Here is a 17,286-nt window from a genome sequence, read left to right as displayed (position 1 = left end):
CACATTCTAGTACTCAGACTTTCTGTTATTTTAATTCTGCCTGAAATTATTATTAAAATATTCCATTTGAAACTAGCATTCAGCTTTTAAACGAATGATTATTAAAAGTATTTCAGTGACAAACAAATCAATAGAAGCATTCAAACAATAAACTAATCAAACAGAAATTCCTCCATGAACAACTTAAATTTATTTTGTGGTCATTTTCCACTCAAATATTTGGAAAATGTTGACACCCTCTTCTGTCATGTTTTGTCACTTGAACCACAATCTGAAAAATCTGCCAACACACTATGCAGAAAGTTGGAGTGGCTGCTTTGACCTCGTTTTCAGCTCATCTGAAGGAGAGGAACGGGAGGAGGGCGGTAGGAGAGAAAATAAATGTCCTGCTGCGGAGGCCAGCCAACATTCCTACATCACTTCCTCCTCTGACATCTGGCAATGATCAGGGCAGGCAGAGAGAAAAAGAGGATGTATCTTACTGGCTGCCTTAGTGTTCAATTTCAGACTAAAACAGTCAGGCATCACATTGCAGAGCCGCCTTCTTATTCTCACTCCCTTTGAAATGCAAAATGACGCAAAATGAGTGTTTTGATTTTGTGTGTCTATCCAAACTGTCTACAGTTTTATTTTTTTTATCTTAATTATCTCGTCATATTTCTCAATGGAAAAGGAGAAATAAAAGTTGAAAGCTTGTTTTTTCTTCTCTGTCTTCAGGATGGCCTAGCATTGTTGTGCTGTCAGCAGCCAATCAGCAGTAAGCTACCTGGACCAGAGGTGTGTAGTAAAACTTGCTGAAATATCTTTCTTTTATTGTTTTCAGTACTTAACATACCCAACTTAAATTTGATTTGTCAACTAAGACAGGGTGCAATATCAAATTCACTTGATTAATTCCAATTTTTGTTTGCAATAAATAGCAAAATGAAGATTAGGGTTTCCATAGACACCAGTGCCAGCCGTTTTTTGTTGCTACATCAGTAATGTAAGCTGTCCATTTTTCTGAGCTTTGCTGATCATCAACAAACTTGAGTGGTTTATTTATTGTTTATTTATTTATTGAGTGGTATATTTTGTTTGAATCAGGAAAAGTGTTTGTATATCATCTTTTGTCTTGAGATTGTGATGTGAGTTGTCCATGGCTCTGTAAGTGATAGAGATCGCATTTTTTCAGCCCTACTGCCCTCCTTGCAGTTACAACTAAGATACAGCGAAACATGGGATTTTCAAAACTTCGGAAGCTTATTTACAAAACAGTTTCACTTGACCTAAATGATTCATCGTAGTTGATTTTGTTGTGGTAGGAGCGTAGCAGAGGCAGCAGCAGGGTGCAGAGATGAGCGTCACCTCCTGGTTCCTGGTGAGCAGTGGGGGGACTCGCCACCGACTGCCCCGGGAAATGATCTTTGTCGGCCGGGATGACTGCGAGCTCATGCTGCAGGTAAGGATGCTTTAAACACAGACTGAGAAAGCACACAAAAAAACTTAAAAGACATATATACATATACATAAAAAGACATGTACACTGTACTGTAGATTTACTGGCTGACTTCTATCTAGTTATTTATTAAAAACCTTGCTTTCATTTGAGATAACCTGTATGAAAATGTTTCAGGGTATCATGTATGTACCCGCTTGTTGGGTATGTGTCTGCATAATGTGTTGGTGTCTGTGCAGCTATGTATACACAGAAACAGAGCACATGTACACTCATGTGTACCTCTGGTCACTGCACTATTATTAGAAAGTGGGGCAGATACCTCCTGAGTTAGATCTTATCCGACTGAGCCAGTTGTAGTGGGTAGAGGGTGCATCCATGGCTGCAACACTCACTGTTGTGACAGTATGTGTTGAGAGCCGTCTTTATAGTCGGGTTCCAGTTCCTGTCAGATGTCCTCAAGTCAGCCACTGTTAGAACAAACTAGGAAAGCCTTGACTAAATAACTTTAGCTGCTAACAAGTTATGCCACACTTGACCTTCTTCTAAATGTATGTATCTAGTGCAGTAACAGTGTGCAGAACCAGATGTTGTTAGCTTATAAATGCAGTCCGCTAATGTCGGAAGATGTCCAGCTCCCTGCACAACATACAGTTCACATAAGCACATGCAAAAGCAAAATGGAGAGCCTCTTAAGTTTTTTATTCCATCTCCAGTCCTATTTACTGTGTCATTCCACTTTCATTGAATTTTCAGTGACAATGGTTTGAATAGTCAGGGTTTCATTTGTGAATTAATTTGATTTGTGGTTATTCAAAGTTCCATTTTTAACAACTCAGCTCTAGTTGTCTTTTCACAGACAGTTTTTATTTTCATTTGAGTAGTTGCATTTTGGCATCACTCTTCTTATCACCAAAACATAAAGGGGAGAGTTTGTGGCCTGGAAATTATCAGAAAGGTATAATAACCTAGATTTAGCTGTTTTTTTTAAATTCCTAGATATCCACTTGGACACTGACATTGTAGTTTTTTTGTGCAGTTTGCCCCATCCCAAAAATGTAGCCATAAATATGACTTGAGTCTTATAAATATACATTGATAGGGCTGCTTGTTAGAATAAAAGAAAGTGTTCTCTTTACATAGAACTTGAAGATGTTGCTTCATTTATGAAGACGGGCTCAAAATCAGCAGGTCCTCTCATATCTATGGCATATTAGGGAAAAGTAATGATGGTCACAATTTCCAAAAACATGTAGAGTTGTCAAAGTTCCACGGCCTATTTCAAATGCTCTCTAATATGTTTCTGATGATCTGTTATGATGTGAGTGCTGTATTTGAGTGATCTTCTGTTCACTCCTTGTGATCTGTCTGGAATGATAAAATGATAAGGTAAATCTTCCAAATTGAGGGCATTTTTCACTTTGTGTTTGTATGCGAGGTTGTTTCGTTGCGTACCACTGACCTCCATGTGACTACTTTAACAAGCCAAGGCCTCATCACATGACAGGACATTGAGAGTTGCTTGTATCCACATAGAACCCAAACCCACACGCACACAAGATATCATACATCTTTGTGGTGTGACAGAGTATTATTACACTTTCCTTTGCAGGGGCTTCAGTAAGTGTTGAGTAAATGTTTTAGTGTCATCTTGTGGAACTAGCTAACAGCTGATGTACTCCATCAGTCATACTCATATCAGAACGTTTGACACTGTGCTGATTTATGGCTTCAAGATTAGAACAGACTTATTTGTTTACTGAAAAATCTGTTGTATGGTACAGAGACGCCTCCTTCACTGTCAGCCTGAATCTTATCATTTCTCAGCAATAAAGGGCATAAAAACCAGTGAGGCCATTCCCGCTCTCTCTATTATTAAATTATATTTCCTACCTCCTGTGTGTTGTTTCTGTCCTGGTCCTCTCACATTTACCCTGTTCCTCGGGTTTATCTTTCATGATCTTCTCTCCCTCTCTCAGTCAAGTCATATGAATTATGTTATATCCCGAAACACACTGTCATCTGTTATTCTAAGTTGCCTGTGAACTCCGTTGGACTTTAGTATACGTATGATTAATGGAGTGAATCTGGTCTGCCGGGTGAGGTTTTGAGGTACAACAGACTGACTTCATCTTGTTTGATCAAGCCTAATCTCACTAACCTAATTAGAAACACAGTAGAGGCTCTGTGGCAATGCTTTCCTTTGCTTTATCCAACTGCACTTACAAAGTACACTTAAGCCTTTATTACAGTGTAGTTTGGTGTGATCTGTTGTGTTGTAGTAAATGGCCATAACAAAAGCGCTATCTGCATATCTATAGTGCATTTATACCTGAGCATAATGCACTTAAAAAATAAACTAATGCCAGTTTACTTATTAAAATAGCCAGTTAATTATACATCATGAAAGAAGCCACAACAGGCAAACAGGTCCTTGAATCATCAGAGGCCTCATCATTGTGTTATTGTTTTTGTATTTTATTGGTATGCTTTATCCAAGAGGTATTCTGACAGACTTTAGAAGTCTGTCACTACATTCCTCATCTATAAGGCAATGCATACCTCTAGATATGTATGAAAAAAACTGAGACATTGGTGCATTGTTTAAGCACGTAGATGCCTTAGTCAAGGCGTTTTTGCTGGAAACATTTAACCTCTAAACAGCTGATTGTTATCTAGAGTACCCGGAAAATCAATAAATTCACCTCAAGACCTTATTTCGGTTCCATTCTCCTTTGTATGTGTGTGTAGTGTGTGTGATACAGTGCATAACTGTGTGTTCAGTGTGAGATACTTTGAAATCTCTGCTGATATGATTAGAATCACATGATATTTTGTAAGACTGCCCTCATATTATGACTTACAGTGAGTTGTATTCCTGACCTTAGATGCTTATAACACCACTCATTTTTAACATTGCATAGTTTGACAAAGCTACACACAAATGTATTATGTTTTGTTATTTCCTGTGAGAAACAGTTATTATTACAGAGTTAGAGTCAGATGTAAATCCTCTGCCATCTGAGTACACAAAAACAATATGTTGAGGTGAAGCAGAACTATAAAACTGATACCTTTTCAGCACAGCAGATACAACTGCAAATGTACATCACGACATCTGCACACAATAACCGCTTCCCAAAATCACATTGAGCCTACCATTATGACCTAATGAATTTTTCATGTTTATGTTTTTTGTTTGCAGTCACGTAGTGTGGATAAACAGCATGCAGTTATCAACTATGAGGCTGGGACTGATGAACACAAGGTCAAGGACCTGGGCAGTTTGAATGGGGTGAGTACATAGATGCAATATGCAAAGCAGGACACAGATAAAAGGACAAGAGAACAAAGAGAGGACAGAGAAGAAGAGAGGAGAGGGCCACATGATAGATGAGGGGAGGGCGGGATGAGATAATAAGGTGAAAAAATTATGAGGATTGAAAGCTGGAAAGATACAGTGAAGCAAAGAAACATCAAAAGATCAAGAGACAGATTGGAGGTAGAGGGGTCGATGCTATGAAAATTAGGAGCTCGTCTTTTTGGCAGTTGATTGGAATAGCAGTTTTTCTACTCTAAATCAATCTGTTTGCCAGTAAAGATTTATATCACAGCTAAAGTCAACCAATCTAAAATAAATTATGTAAATCTGTACTTAAAGGCATGTTTGAGAACCAGTACAAACCAAAAGGTCACCAGAGAAATACAATCTTAAAACCTCTAATCACATTGATTTACAGGTCTACCAGTAAATGACAGATTAACATCAGAAACAGGAATATTTAATTTGTTCTTATTATTAGTTCACAGGTAAGTGCACAGGTATATTTTGCAAATACATAGTAATATAACAGGTTATTGACAAAGAGTTTAAAAAAAAGGCCAAGATTTATCACATAATTATTATTTGATTATCTATACATTGCTTGAATTTGTATTTGCCATGAGATAAATTGTATTTTAGCTGCTAACTGCACCCAGTAATAAAAATGCCTTTTATAGTACACAGAAATCACACCTGCTTGGTCTCAGTCAAAACAGCAGATTAACTTTCCCTCTTTTTGATAACCTTTCTCATTCTTTGACATCTTATCTCTCTTAAGTCCTGCCTTGTCTACATCTGCCTCATGGCATTAGTCATCTGCAGTGATTACTACTCACCCATTAGACACATATGCAGCATGTCCCACACATCCTTTCCAGCTCTCAGACAGGAAACCAAAGTCAGAGCCACTTCCTGCTTTGTCACTGACCATGTCTTGTGTTGGTTGGATTCAGAGGAAGTTTTCTGTTGCTGAGTCAGTGCATATGGAGAGGTCCAACTTGAGTAAAAAGCTGAGTTTAGGCAGTATCACCGGCTTTGTCACTGAAGGTGTTTCACTGCTGTTTTTTTGTTAAACTGCTGTGATTTCATCTCTCTAGAGAGAAGCACAGGAGACAAGAATGTTTTATTGCAACTGCAGTACATGTGTGATTGAATTTCATTTGGTAGGCAGTGAAACATGATCTACCCCAAAGTTGCGTAGTAGAAAGAGGAGTGAAAGAGAGGGAGTGGGTGTGGGAGAAAAAGACTGGGAAACAAATTTAAGTTTTCAAACTCCTGATAACATCTGAAACAGATTTGGTGTCAGCACTTCAATACAAAAACACAGCTGTAGATGATCTTAAATGACTTTTTGAGTATCACATATCCTTCCTGTTGTGTATTGAACCTCTGCATACGCACAGGTTTAATGTTTTTCCATAGTGTTAAAAACATACCTGCACTGTCAGTAAATATATGTAGATTCCTAACTTCTGTCTCATCGTTTGTATTGATTGTTTTTCCTCAACAGACCTTTGTCAATGATGTCCGCATTCAAGAGCAGATGTACATCACTCTGAAGTTGGAGGACAAGCTGAGATTTGGATATGATATCCTTTTTATCTGTTTAGCCGACACAATAACTACAGAGCCACTTCTTCATTATTTGTCCCCTTGTTTGCATTTGTACACTTCATTTTTCCTGTGTATATATACATGTGTGTATATCTGTTTACAATGTGTGTGCTTCCTTAACCATCCTATTTCACATACCAACCTGTTCACGGTGGTGCGAGGAGAACTAACTGTGCCAGAGGAAGCTCTTAAGGTAAAAAAACAAAACAAAAAACACAGACATTGGGCTAACCAGTCTGTGCCCCACTACAGTTTGATAATAGACTAGTTTATTTTCTTTTCAATCCTTGTCCATTTCATGTGGTTCATCTAGCATGAAAAGTTCACCAGTGGACTCCAGCTCAGCAAAAAGCCATCCAATGGTGAAAGTGCTACCCCCATAACCACAAGTAAGTCTCCCACTAAGACCCCTACAAAGTCATTGAAGTCGCCCAGTGGTGGCACCCAGAGGCCAGCAGAGAGCAGAGCAACGGATGGGATCACTGCCTCCATGGAGCCATCAGCGAAACCTCTGGACACTCACAAAGCAGAGGAGAGAATAGGAGGTGAGGGGAAGGACAATGACAAATACATTACTTTACAAGAAATTTCAAGTAATTTCTGTAATAATGAACATATTAGCCTTTGTTATTGGTTATTAGCTGTAGTGTAGCATTTTACAACAGCAGGGGAGCAGGAGAGTAACATTTACTTCCACTTTAGACTGACCTTTTTTCAGCATATCAGAAGTGGCAGACTTCTTTGAATAATGTTATGATATTTTATGAAAAGAATGAGATAATTAGTGTTAGTAGCAAAAAGTGGGAAAAGACAGCGCACCCACAATACTATATATTTTGACAAAGCTAAAACACAGCTAAAAAGAGGCACTATGTATCTGTTATAATTTTACAATTTGAATATTATAGACAGTATATTAACACATATGTCACACCAAACTAAAGCAAACTTTAGTATTTTGTAAAATATATTTTACTTCATACCTCTACGTGTTAAATTAATTTTACAGGGCGCATTTACGCACACATTTACAGGAGCTCAGCACATCACAACAAGAAGCCAGATTTCATACTCATGGTATACATTAAATTTATATCCTATTGGTCAGTTTGTGTAGAAACCAGAGTATTCAGTGATTCTCAATAAAATGTGTCATTTTCAAATTACCTTAGGAAGAAGATTCGAAAATAAAATGTTGTATTTTATTGCAGGCCAGTAGGGGGTAGACAGCCGCAGAGAGTGAAAAAGGCTTTAACCATCCACCACAATAAATCTGGCTCAAGTCTGTGGGTGTCTCTATTAGCTGACATCAGTGCAGGCTGCAGTGCTTGCAGGGGTCCTGCTTCAGCAGCAGATGTTGAAACAAGGCCACATGGGGCTTGTCTGTGTGCACAGATTAAGCAATAACAGGGTCAGAGTGCTGGCATAATGCAGTGCCTCAGACTCTAATACCACACTATTTTCTTAAAATTGTGTATAATTTTTAACATGCACTTAATTTAGCACTATTGGATCTCTACAAAGTAGTATACGCACTATTCAGTATGATCCTCCATATGTCACACATTTTTACTGACACCTCTCAGTGGTTCTACTATGTAATCCTTCAGTGTTGTTCCAGTAATACCAGGTCTCACCCAGATATTATACCTTATAGTGAACATGCATTCAGGAGCTTTTATAAGGAAGGACCCTGCTTATTACATGGAACATCTATAATTATCTAGATATACTGTGATTCAACCTATGTATATAGCACATAAAAGGGGTATTTAAGGAAAAAAGGGTAAAGGAAATGGACTAAGTATGGAGGGTTACTAAACCGTTTCATTCCTCTCTCTCCTCCTACATTTCCTGTCACATTTACAAAACTTTACTGCCCTTACAGTATGAATGAGTTAAAACAGTGTCAGCCACAGGATGTCCATCACATGTTGGCCGTATTTCTAGTAATGACAGAAGGGGCAAGTAGAATGTCCCTCTTATATTTAAACTGTGCTTCTGTAAGTGTGAATGTGCATCGAGCTTCCATCTTACTGGATGAAGTTCTGTAAATAGGTCAGTGGTGCAAGACTACACTAAAGGGGAATTAATGTACAGACACAGTCACAAAACAGCAGCTGACTCCACTTTGTGGCATCATCCTTCAATGGACATTTTGTTCCCCATTATGTAATGTATGCATTAACCTTTTTGCACATTGTGAATTGTAGGTTAAACAGCATTAATATGTTGTCTTGACTCTGTGTCTACAAGGTGTAATAGAGTAATTTGTTTTTGTGTGCATGTGTTTGTCCCAGGGGATGTTACAGCTCTGCATCGCGGGACCCCCCTGTATGGCCAGCCGTCTTGGTGGGGGGATGGGGATGCAGATGATGAAAATTCTTTCAAACAGGAAACAAAGACATCCAGTAAAAAGCATGACAACTCAGGTAGGACTCATGATGTGATTACTTTTTCAAATAGTTTTGTTGGGATAATAAAGAAAAAAATATAAATTGAAAGTTTGTTGTTTTAATGAGGAGAAATTCCAAGAAGTGACTGGTGTCATTAAAGTATTTTGCTTTTAAAAAAAAAAAAAATCTGGTGTGTGATTCCATGTTTACTTATAATACAATGCTAAGCTGAATCTTGAAAATGCATCCTATTAAATCTCAGAATCTTCATCTTTATGGATGTAGTAATGTGTTTTAGATTTTCTGCTTTGTTTTTGTTCGAGGGGAAAGGCTAGACATCTGTGCCGAACAATGTACTGTACATCCAAGTGGACACAAAGGCTCATTTCAGACCCTGTTGTACGTGTGTGTGTGTATAGTGACTGTTGTTGAGTTGGGGATCCCACTAACTGGTGACGGGTAGTCAGAGTAACAGGATTAGTGGCTAAACCAATAGTAACACAGCTCGGCTTTATAAAATCACTCTTTGCTAGGCTGGTTTAGTGTGGACAGGGGTAGTCAGAAAAAGTGGGGGGAGGATAAATCACACATTAGAGCAGACTGAAGCCTCTTCAAATCTCTCGTCACATCTGGATGGATTCATTGGCAATGTCTTCACCAGCCAGAAAATTTTCTGCTATTTAAAGGAGTCCAGGAGATGTTTTTGTGGACTACCTTCTGGCTGTAGGACAGTTTTTTTCTGTTAAGAGTGTGATCAGAAAAGGCTGTCAATTTGGAGTAAAGCACAGCAGCGTGATTCGAAGCCTAAAAGCGTTCCAAGCATCAGGCAAATGGGTTTGGCTACTTCAGCCATGGACATGGGTGAGTAAAGGGATTTTCCCTTTTTAGGAGACTGACTTTTAGACTAAGAGCTGAATTGGTATTGCAATCTTACATTTTTTCTGTGAAGTAACATGCTCCAGGGGTTGTTTATGTAGGTTACATAGATAGTAGCATCAAAAGAGGATCTTACCAGTGCACAAACTCAGCCTTGGTATCATCTCTAATAAGCTGTTAACACCATATATAGCTGTGGAGTGGAAGTGAGAATCAGAAGTGGAGGGAGACTCAGTTTGAGTGTGTGTCCCATTTCATGCCTGTGTGTGTCAGTGTAGTTTAGTTTGTGCGTCCTTTTCTCCTTCCCAGTGAATAGGCAGTGTTGCCAGAGCCCCCTACCCCCCTCCTTGTGTATTGTCACTCAGACCGATTGGGTTACGCCATTGCACCAGCTCCCCCATTCCTCCCGATGCACACAAACACACACTCACACAGTGTAGAAACAGACGACTCTCTCACCCTGCAATGCAACGATCATTAGCTAACCACTCTTTAATTCTTGGTAAGTCTTACATTCAAACCAGAAGATTTTGCTAATGAAGCTTTTTGGATGAAGTTTGTTTTACTCTGACATCCACTTACGTTGAACTTGCTTTAAAGAAATACATGGTGAGTTTACTTTGTTCTACCAGATGAGCTATCTTTGTTGAGCACATGTATCTTTAATTCACCTTTTATTAGTTTTTAGTAGACTGTAGTACTTTTTATGGTGAATGACAGACATGGAGGTCAATAAAACTGTATGTATTTGATGTTTTTAAGAGAAGCCAACAATAACAAAATCCTGGAAGCTGCAGTTCAGTCAGTAGTAGTATACATCTGCTTATTCCAAACTTGTGGAGCAGTTTTTCTTGGATTCCCAACCGGCAGAGTAAAATACATAATAATGCTACAGTATGTATATTCCTTTTCAGAGAGAAATAGAAGAAGAGAGTTGTGTTTATTATTCTGGATAGGAGGCAGGAAATGGAGAGTTGAGAAAGGGATGAGAAACTGACAGGAGGTTTGTTTAAAAGTGTTGTATGTGCATTTTATAAGGTGAGAAAAACTTAAACTCTTTACACTTGTGTAATAAGATACATCAATATATATTTACATTTCCAAGTAGATGTGTACAATTATTTTCTAATTTAGATATGATGTTATAGAGTAGATGTGGTTTGGGATGTAGTTTTTGTTTCTGCCCTAGGGAGACACAAAATTTCTGTTTTAGGCCCTAAATTCCTGTCAAATACCATTAATTGTATGATTTGTACATGAGGGACATAAACCCCATTCGTGAACCTTTAACTTCACTGAATTACTACATGAGTTCCACAAATGTCAGGTGACTCATTGTGATATCAGTGGAAGGTCTGACTGTTTTACTTGATCAGAAAAGGGAAGTTTTGTCCGTTCAGTTCATCATATTTTTAAGGAAGGAGCTAGTAGACATGCTATCCTTTCTGTTACATACTTGCACATTTTATAATTTTATAACTTGCAAATCTGCCTGAGATGATGGAAATGTACACACCACATTGTAAAACATGCCTGGACAGTGCACATTATTTTCTCAACTGAATGTGTTAATTTACAGTGACTAAAACATCAATCCACAGATTTCCATGATCTCAAGTACCAAACACCTACACTGTTTTTGCAAATATTTTGTACAGCTCACTTTAGCAACAGCTTATTATATCAGAGTTCAAAGAGAAATAGTGTTTTAGTAGATTGGTTGATTACATTGAGGCTGAGAAGAACCACGAGTTTGTTGATATAGTGGTCCTGCTCTCATGAGTCCTTTAGAGGAATAATCTTGTTTTTACATGTTTTGTTAACTTTAGCCACTTCAGTGTCCGATTCTGTTTCTTGCTGTTGCTTTAACATATGTTTTCATATTGGTCCCCCAACATGAAACAGATGGCCTGTCTAATTTCTAGAAATGTAATTTATCATATTCACATCCCACAGTGCCTCTGTTTGTTAATACGTACAGATGATAAAATAAGTACTCCATTTTGTGAGCTCCCTAAAGCAGGTTTTAAAGAGCTCTGCCAGCATTTCTGGTCATCGGTAACTTCATTGATTTCTGTGTGTTTATGCATGTATAATAAAATAAAGAGACAGCCGAGCAAACAGAAAGACCAAGCATTTTGTGTGCATGTCCATATGGTGATTGTAATTATTAGGGAAGCTCCCCCAGACAGAGACAGTAATTCTGATAAATGGTAAGACAGACTTTCTCAGAAGCAGACCATTATTGAATTTGTTTTATGGGGCCTATCTTGACCTTTAACTCTTGGGTTTTGACAATGAATCCTTGCATTCGTCTCTTGCTGATATTGCAGCACATTGGTGTCACATCCTCATATCCTCCAACAAATAAATAAATGTCTTTGATTTGTTTAAGAATAGATAGAAGCCTATCAACACATGTAATCATGCCCTACAGTGTTAAATGCATGAAACTGAGGCCACTGTGACAAAGAAGTAAAAAGTCAAGTTTGTTACTTGTAAAGCTATTTGGGCTTTCTTGTGTGCCAATATGAGTCAAAAATATGGACAAATTAACCCTTTAAACCCTAAGCCTAAAATGGTCTATCTGGACTTTTTTTCTTATTTTGACTATAGAAAGGTTAGAAAATATGCTGTGAGTGAATCCGTTTGCCCATTTTCCAGGGCACTTTTTTCCCAGATCTTTCAAAATCTAGCAATCATTTACAATTTACTGCATGTTATCATACTGCTACAATGGCTTCTCCTCCTGCTTTTAGTACAGGCGTGGGTGAAATTCAGAAAACCAACAAAAAATACTGCTTAAGACAGAATATGAATAGGTCCGGTTATACTATAGAACTATGTATTTTTCTATAAAATCACAAGTTGTCTTATTTTCAGAACTGTATTATCATATATCATTTATCATTTGTCATTTTTGCCATGGAAGATATGTGCACAGAAGTTCACTGGAATTTAATGGTCATCACATGTTAAAAATAACATATTTGGTAACAGTTTTATGTATTTTCCAACCTCAGACAGCAAAGAGGCACGTCGAGCGGAAAAAGCCAAAGAGGACGGTCTTCATGCATCCACTGGCCACGATTCCACTTATTTTGATATTCCAACCAAGGAGAGTCATATGGCCAGTAACGGCATTCATGAGATACCCACCAAGGACACAGAGGGAAATGCCACTCATAGTCACACCACTACAGGTAAAGTACACCATTTTCTTTAAAATCTGTCACAAACAAATTCTACAACAAACATTTTGGTACTTGTGAAGTGGCAGCAAGATTTACAATATTTAATGTTTTTAACAGTGAAGTGAATCAGTTTTTAGATTACATGCTGTAAGGAGGATGGGAGAATTGTCAGAATCTGTCAAGGAGACACAAACTTTAAACAAAAAGATGTCACATAGTGACTAACACCCTCAAGCTTACAAGTCATACTAACACCCAAGTGTCACATCATTCAGATTCTGTTACTCATAAAACTCCTTGTCTGCTCCACACCTCAAGGTCACGCCTCCTTCACCATAGAGTTTGACAACACATCCCCAGGGAAAGTCACCATCAAAGACCATGTTTCCAAGTTTTCTTCTGACCACCACCGATCTCGTGGTAAGAAAAGTGGAGGGGGGAGTGGAGGAGCAGGAGGAAAGGACTTAAGCACACTGCAAGCTGCTATGATGGCATCAGAGAGCAAAGTGGCTGATTGGCTGGCTCAGAACGACCCCACTCTGGTGCGGAGCGAGTCAACAGAAGAGGACAGCAAGAGCATCAAGAGCGATGTACCGGTCCATCTCAAAAGGCTGAAAGGTACAGGCTACTTTCTTTTGACCTACTTTGGTCTGTAGATTATGAGGACCCTTTCACTTTGTTAGTAGAGGTCAGCTGATGCTGATACTGATTGAGACTGTTAACAGGTATTAGGAAACAATATACAATGATAGTAAAAAGGAAACTCTTGCTGTCAAAATGTAGAATAACATACAACTTAATGGTAATGCCACTTAGCAGAATACAAATATAAAGAAAATGTAATTCAGTAATATTTCAGTTTCATTTATTGTCAGTTTTTACATGTGACTGGAGAGATTATGAATAAAGTACTGTCGTAATAATTGTTTTCTCTCATTTCAAGAGCTGCATTGAAAATGAAAGGAGGTTTTAAAAGTAGTAATACGATAGATCTGAGTCCCGGTTGGATGATGTTTGGATTCGGATGCTCCCTTCATCTATTAGTGACTGCTGGTGTAGAAAACTGTGATGTTTATTGCAGCCACGGGAATATATGCTGTCTAACCTTTGAAACACAGTAGGTTTTGCTCTTGATAGGCTATTACTCGTGACATGTGACCTGTCAGATAGTGTCCTGGGCTTGACATTGCTTTAGAGTAATGGCTACAGACAGAGAGAAATGGCTGCATCAGAGTTAGAGTGCAAAAAAGATTTCATTACCAATTGGATTTAAAAAATATCAATAATTCTTATAATCGTAAAAATGCTCTGAAAACTAGCCCGACAGATAAATAGTCTACCTATCATTTTAGTTACTTTTTTTTATTCTTTGGCTGGGTCATTTCTCATTCTACTTCCTGCAGGGTTATTCTCATGAGAGACATTATCATCATCATCATCATCATCATCATCATCAATGCACTAGTATAGAATTTGCAGTTTTTGTATATCTTGTTTCAGACTTTTATTTCATTAACTATTTGCAGACTGGTTGGTCCTTTGTTAATAGTAGAGGTTGTTGGAAGTGGTGCAGCTGGAGGATTAGCAGCCAGCAGACAGAAACATTAAAACCCCAATAAATGCTCCTGCTCTGCTGAACCACCAATGACAAGGCTTAGCATTAGTAGTGCTTATGACTCTACCATTTGTCACTTATTTCCCCCTTGGATCGCTTTCTCCCCAAGTGCAGACATAGCATTACCTACAGATGAGCACATACTCTTCAACATACTATTTTCTATCAGACAGTGCCTCTTAAGCATTACTTCAGAGGTTGTTTGTGTTTTCATTTATTACAATTGGTCTCTCAATCTGAATATCTGAATGGTTTTCTTTTTTTATTTTTTTTATTTTTTTTTTTTCAACTTTTGGGCTTGTTGCAAATGCATCCCTTGGGAAAGCTGCTCACTGTGACTGTAAGATCCATGCTTCTCTGTGTTCCTTTGTTTCCTTTACTCAAAAGCTGCCAACTGCTGACTGGGCTCCTGCTGCCAGGGTTTTTTTTTGTGAGAATGTTTCAGGCTTCACGCTGCAGGTGAACAGTCCATATTGGTGCTGAGCTAGGCTGTAGCCGGTCACGCATGCATGCTGACCATGGGTTAATTAAATGGGGGGCAATTTATGATGTTGCTGACAGTCATGGGGGAGGGACTTAAGAGTCAGGAGTTGATGAAAGTGGAAAGGGTAGGAAAGCTAATTCATTAGCTGGAGCTAGGACTACTTGTATGTCAGGCAGATGACTGAGTAGATCACCTAACTGATGATTATGTTGCTAACTAACAATCTGATTTGAGGAGTGGTAGACACTATAGTATTTCTAAATGAAACCATGGCTCTAGGGATGTGTTTGAGCAATGCTGATTGATACCTAAGGAACAAGTTCTTAGTATTTCAGTAATTTATAGAAGACAGTTGTTGTGACCAGTGGATGGAAAAGATAGACAAGTTAAAGAGAAATGGAGAGACATCCAGTGAATGGTTGAGTGGGTAGCTTTCATTCATACTGTGAAGACACAAGGCGTAACAGCTACAGTAGGAAGGAATGAGAAGGTGAGGATGGTGGGAAGACTTGAAAACGGCATTTGCAGCAGTAATAGGAAGGATGATGGGACAAAGAAAGACAGGGAACTGAAAGAGAGAGAGGGAGAGAGAGAGAGAGACGGTTATTGCCTGGACTGCAGTGAAAACAGAAAGAAGGCTGCAGAAGAGGAGACTGCAGATTTGGGTACATAGTTGTTATAGTAACAGTGATGCAGATGTGGAGAGAGAGATTGCAGGGAAAGCAAGAGACTACAGTGTATGTAAATAGACTCTTTGAAAAACTAGCTGTGGACATCTTTGAGTGTGTGAAACCTGCAGGAGACGAACATGTGAGGGAAACGCATTTCAGCAGAGATTCAGGGCGTGTGTAAAGCATGCGGCGCTCGTATGTGGGTTTGTGTGATAGGAGTCCACCATGTGTTTGTGTGCTCTGTGTTGGTGCTTAAGACAAGATCAGCACTGATTTGCAGACCAGGGGTGTAGTATGTGTGAGGAAAACAAGTGAGATGTGCTCTGGGTGTGTCAGAGAGGTAAAAGGCAGAGAGGGGAAAGACACAGAGGTAGTTTAGAGGAGTGTGCAGAGAAGGAAATTGTGACAAGGAAACCAGTCTGATGCTTTTTGCTCTTTAAGCATCAAGGTGAGTCTTTCTTTTCTTGCAACATGCACTGATTCATAGGTTAAAGTCTGTTTTTATATCAGGCTCATGCTTGAGTCTCATTGCTAAAAAATTGGTAAATGTGTGCAGAGCAGAGAAAAGCTACATCAGTGTGTTCTGCAAGGGTATCAAGATTTTTGGAACTTTAAATCATATGTGTTTCATTTAAAGGAATTGATCTCAACAGATAAGCAGAGTCAATGTTGTTTTTATAGACAGTACGTCTCTATGTATGTTTATGGTTTGAGGATTTGTTTGTGCAGATGTGTGTGTAAAGTCGGTGTGTGTTTGTGCTTGTTTGACTGGGCGTGTGCATGTCCATGTGTGCGTGCAGGCAGCAGAAGAGGCCAGCTCCACTGTGAGTCATGGCGGAGCTAGCAGGGCAGAGGACTGGACTCTCACAGACACCTCTGTTCTCCTCTGGCCCTGGCAACAGCTCCTTTGTCCGGGAGACACAGCATGAAAGACCTGTCTCTTTTTGTCCGCTTATCTGCTGATCTACTCAAGCTAGCATGTAGCATACTACTGCTTGCCTCACACACTCCTTTTTTTGTGGTTTTCTTTTTTCAGTGACATGCATGGTTTATTAAATTTCAAACAGCAATGAAATGTAGAGAGGATAGAGGAGGTGGATGACAAAATGTGACAAATGAGCTGAAGACAGAAATGTGCCAGAGGCAAAATACAATGTAATACCCTAGTGTAGAAAAAAAAAATGTGCTGCAATACACACACAAAATCATTAAGATTTTAAATGTGAAACTCATCACATTTTACACACCTCTATCATACATTATATCCCTATAAATACAGAATTAATAGTATTCTAAGTTACATCAATGCACATTATCTCCCTACATTGCATATTGTTGCTTTCATTCCTTAATGTGCTATTGAGTTATCATGCAGCAGTTTTGCTTTGTATATCACTTCAGATCATTCAGCAACTGCCAAGATGATAACCAAGATAGAGACTATGGGGAGGGCAAGAGTAAAGTAACACCAAAACAGACTAAGGCCCTATCCATAAAAAGACGATTTTGGTCGTATCCGCAAAAGTTTTGTATTGGATAGGCCTTTCGTCCACATGAAACCGGTGTTTTTAGTCACTGAAACCACAACTTTTTCAAACCAGGTCCCAAAGTGGATAAATATGAAAACGACGGTTTCACGTCTTCGTTTGTATGACCAAACAGCAACTTTTCTA

General features: G+C 38.7%; 1 protein-coding gene across 10 annotated transcripts in view; it reads left to right on the top strand.

The window, feature by feature from the left end:
* Positions 1-17,286, top strand: part of cep170aa (centrosomal protein 170Aa) — a 43,230-nt gene that overhangs the window by 11,147 nt on the left and 14,797 nt on the right. For 8 of the 10 annotated variants that reach the window (XM_030156128.1, XM_030156125.1, XM_030156124.1 and 5 more), the window contains 9 exons: positions 718-777; positions 1,305-1,441; positions 4,644-4,733; positions 6,274-6,352; positions 6,512-6,570; positions 6,691-6,922; positions 8,678-8,809; positions 12,673-12,852; positions 13,162-13,461. In XM_030156128.1, coding sequence (XP_030011988.1) covers positions 1,337-1,441; positions 4,644-4,733; positions 6,274-6,352; positions 6,512-6,570; positions 6,691-6,922; positions 8,678-8,809; positions 12,673-12,852; positions 13,162-13,461 — 1,177 coding nt within the window. In that variant the 5' untranslated portion in view covers positions 718-777; positions 1,305-1,336. Of the gene's footprint in view, positions 1-717; positions 778-1,304; positions 1,442-4,643; positions 4,734-6,273; positions 6,353-6,511; positions 6,571-6,690; positions 6,923-8,677; positions 8,810-9,320; positions 9,635-10,081; positions 10,152-12,672; positions 12,853-13,161; positions 13,462-17,286 lie in introns of those variants that run through there. The other 2 variants (XM_030156130.1, XM_030156129.1) reach the window with 2 other exon arrangements.

The sequence above is a fragment of the Sphaeramia orbicularis genome, chromosome 15 (genome assembly GCF_902148855.1).
Source record: "Sphaeramia orbicularis chromosome 15, fSphaOr1.1, whole genome shotgun sequence".
NCBI lineage: Eukaryota > Metazoa > Chordata > Actinopteri > Kurtiformes > Apogonidae > Sphaeramia > Sphaeramia orbicularis.
This window is presented reverse-complemented; position numbering and strand designations above follow the sequence as displayed.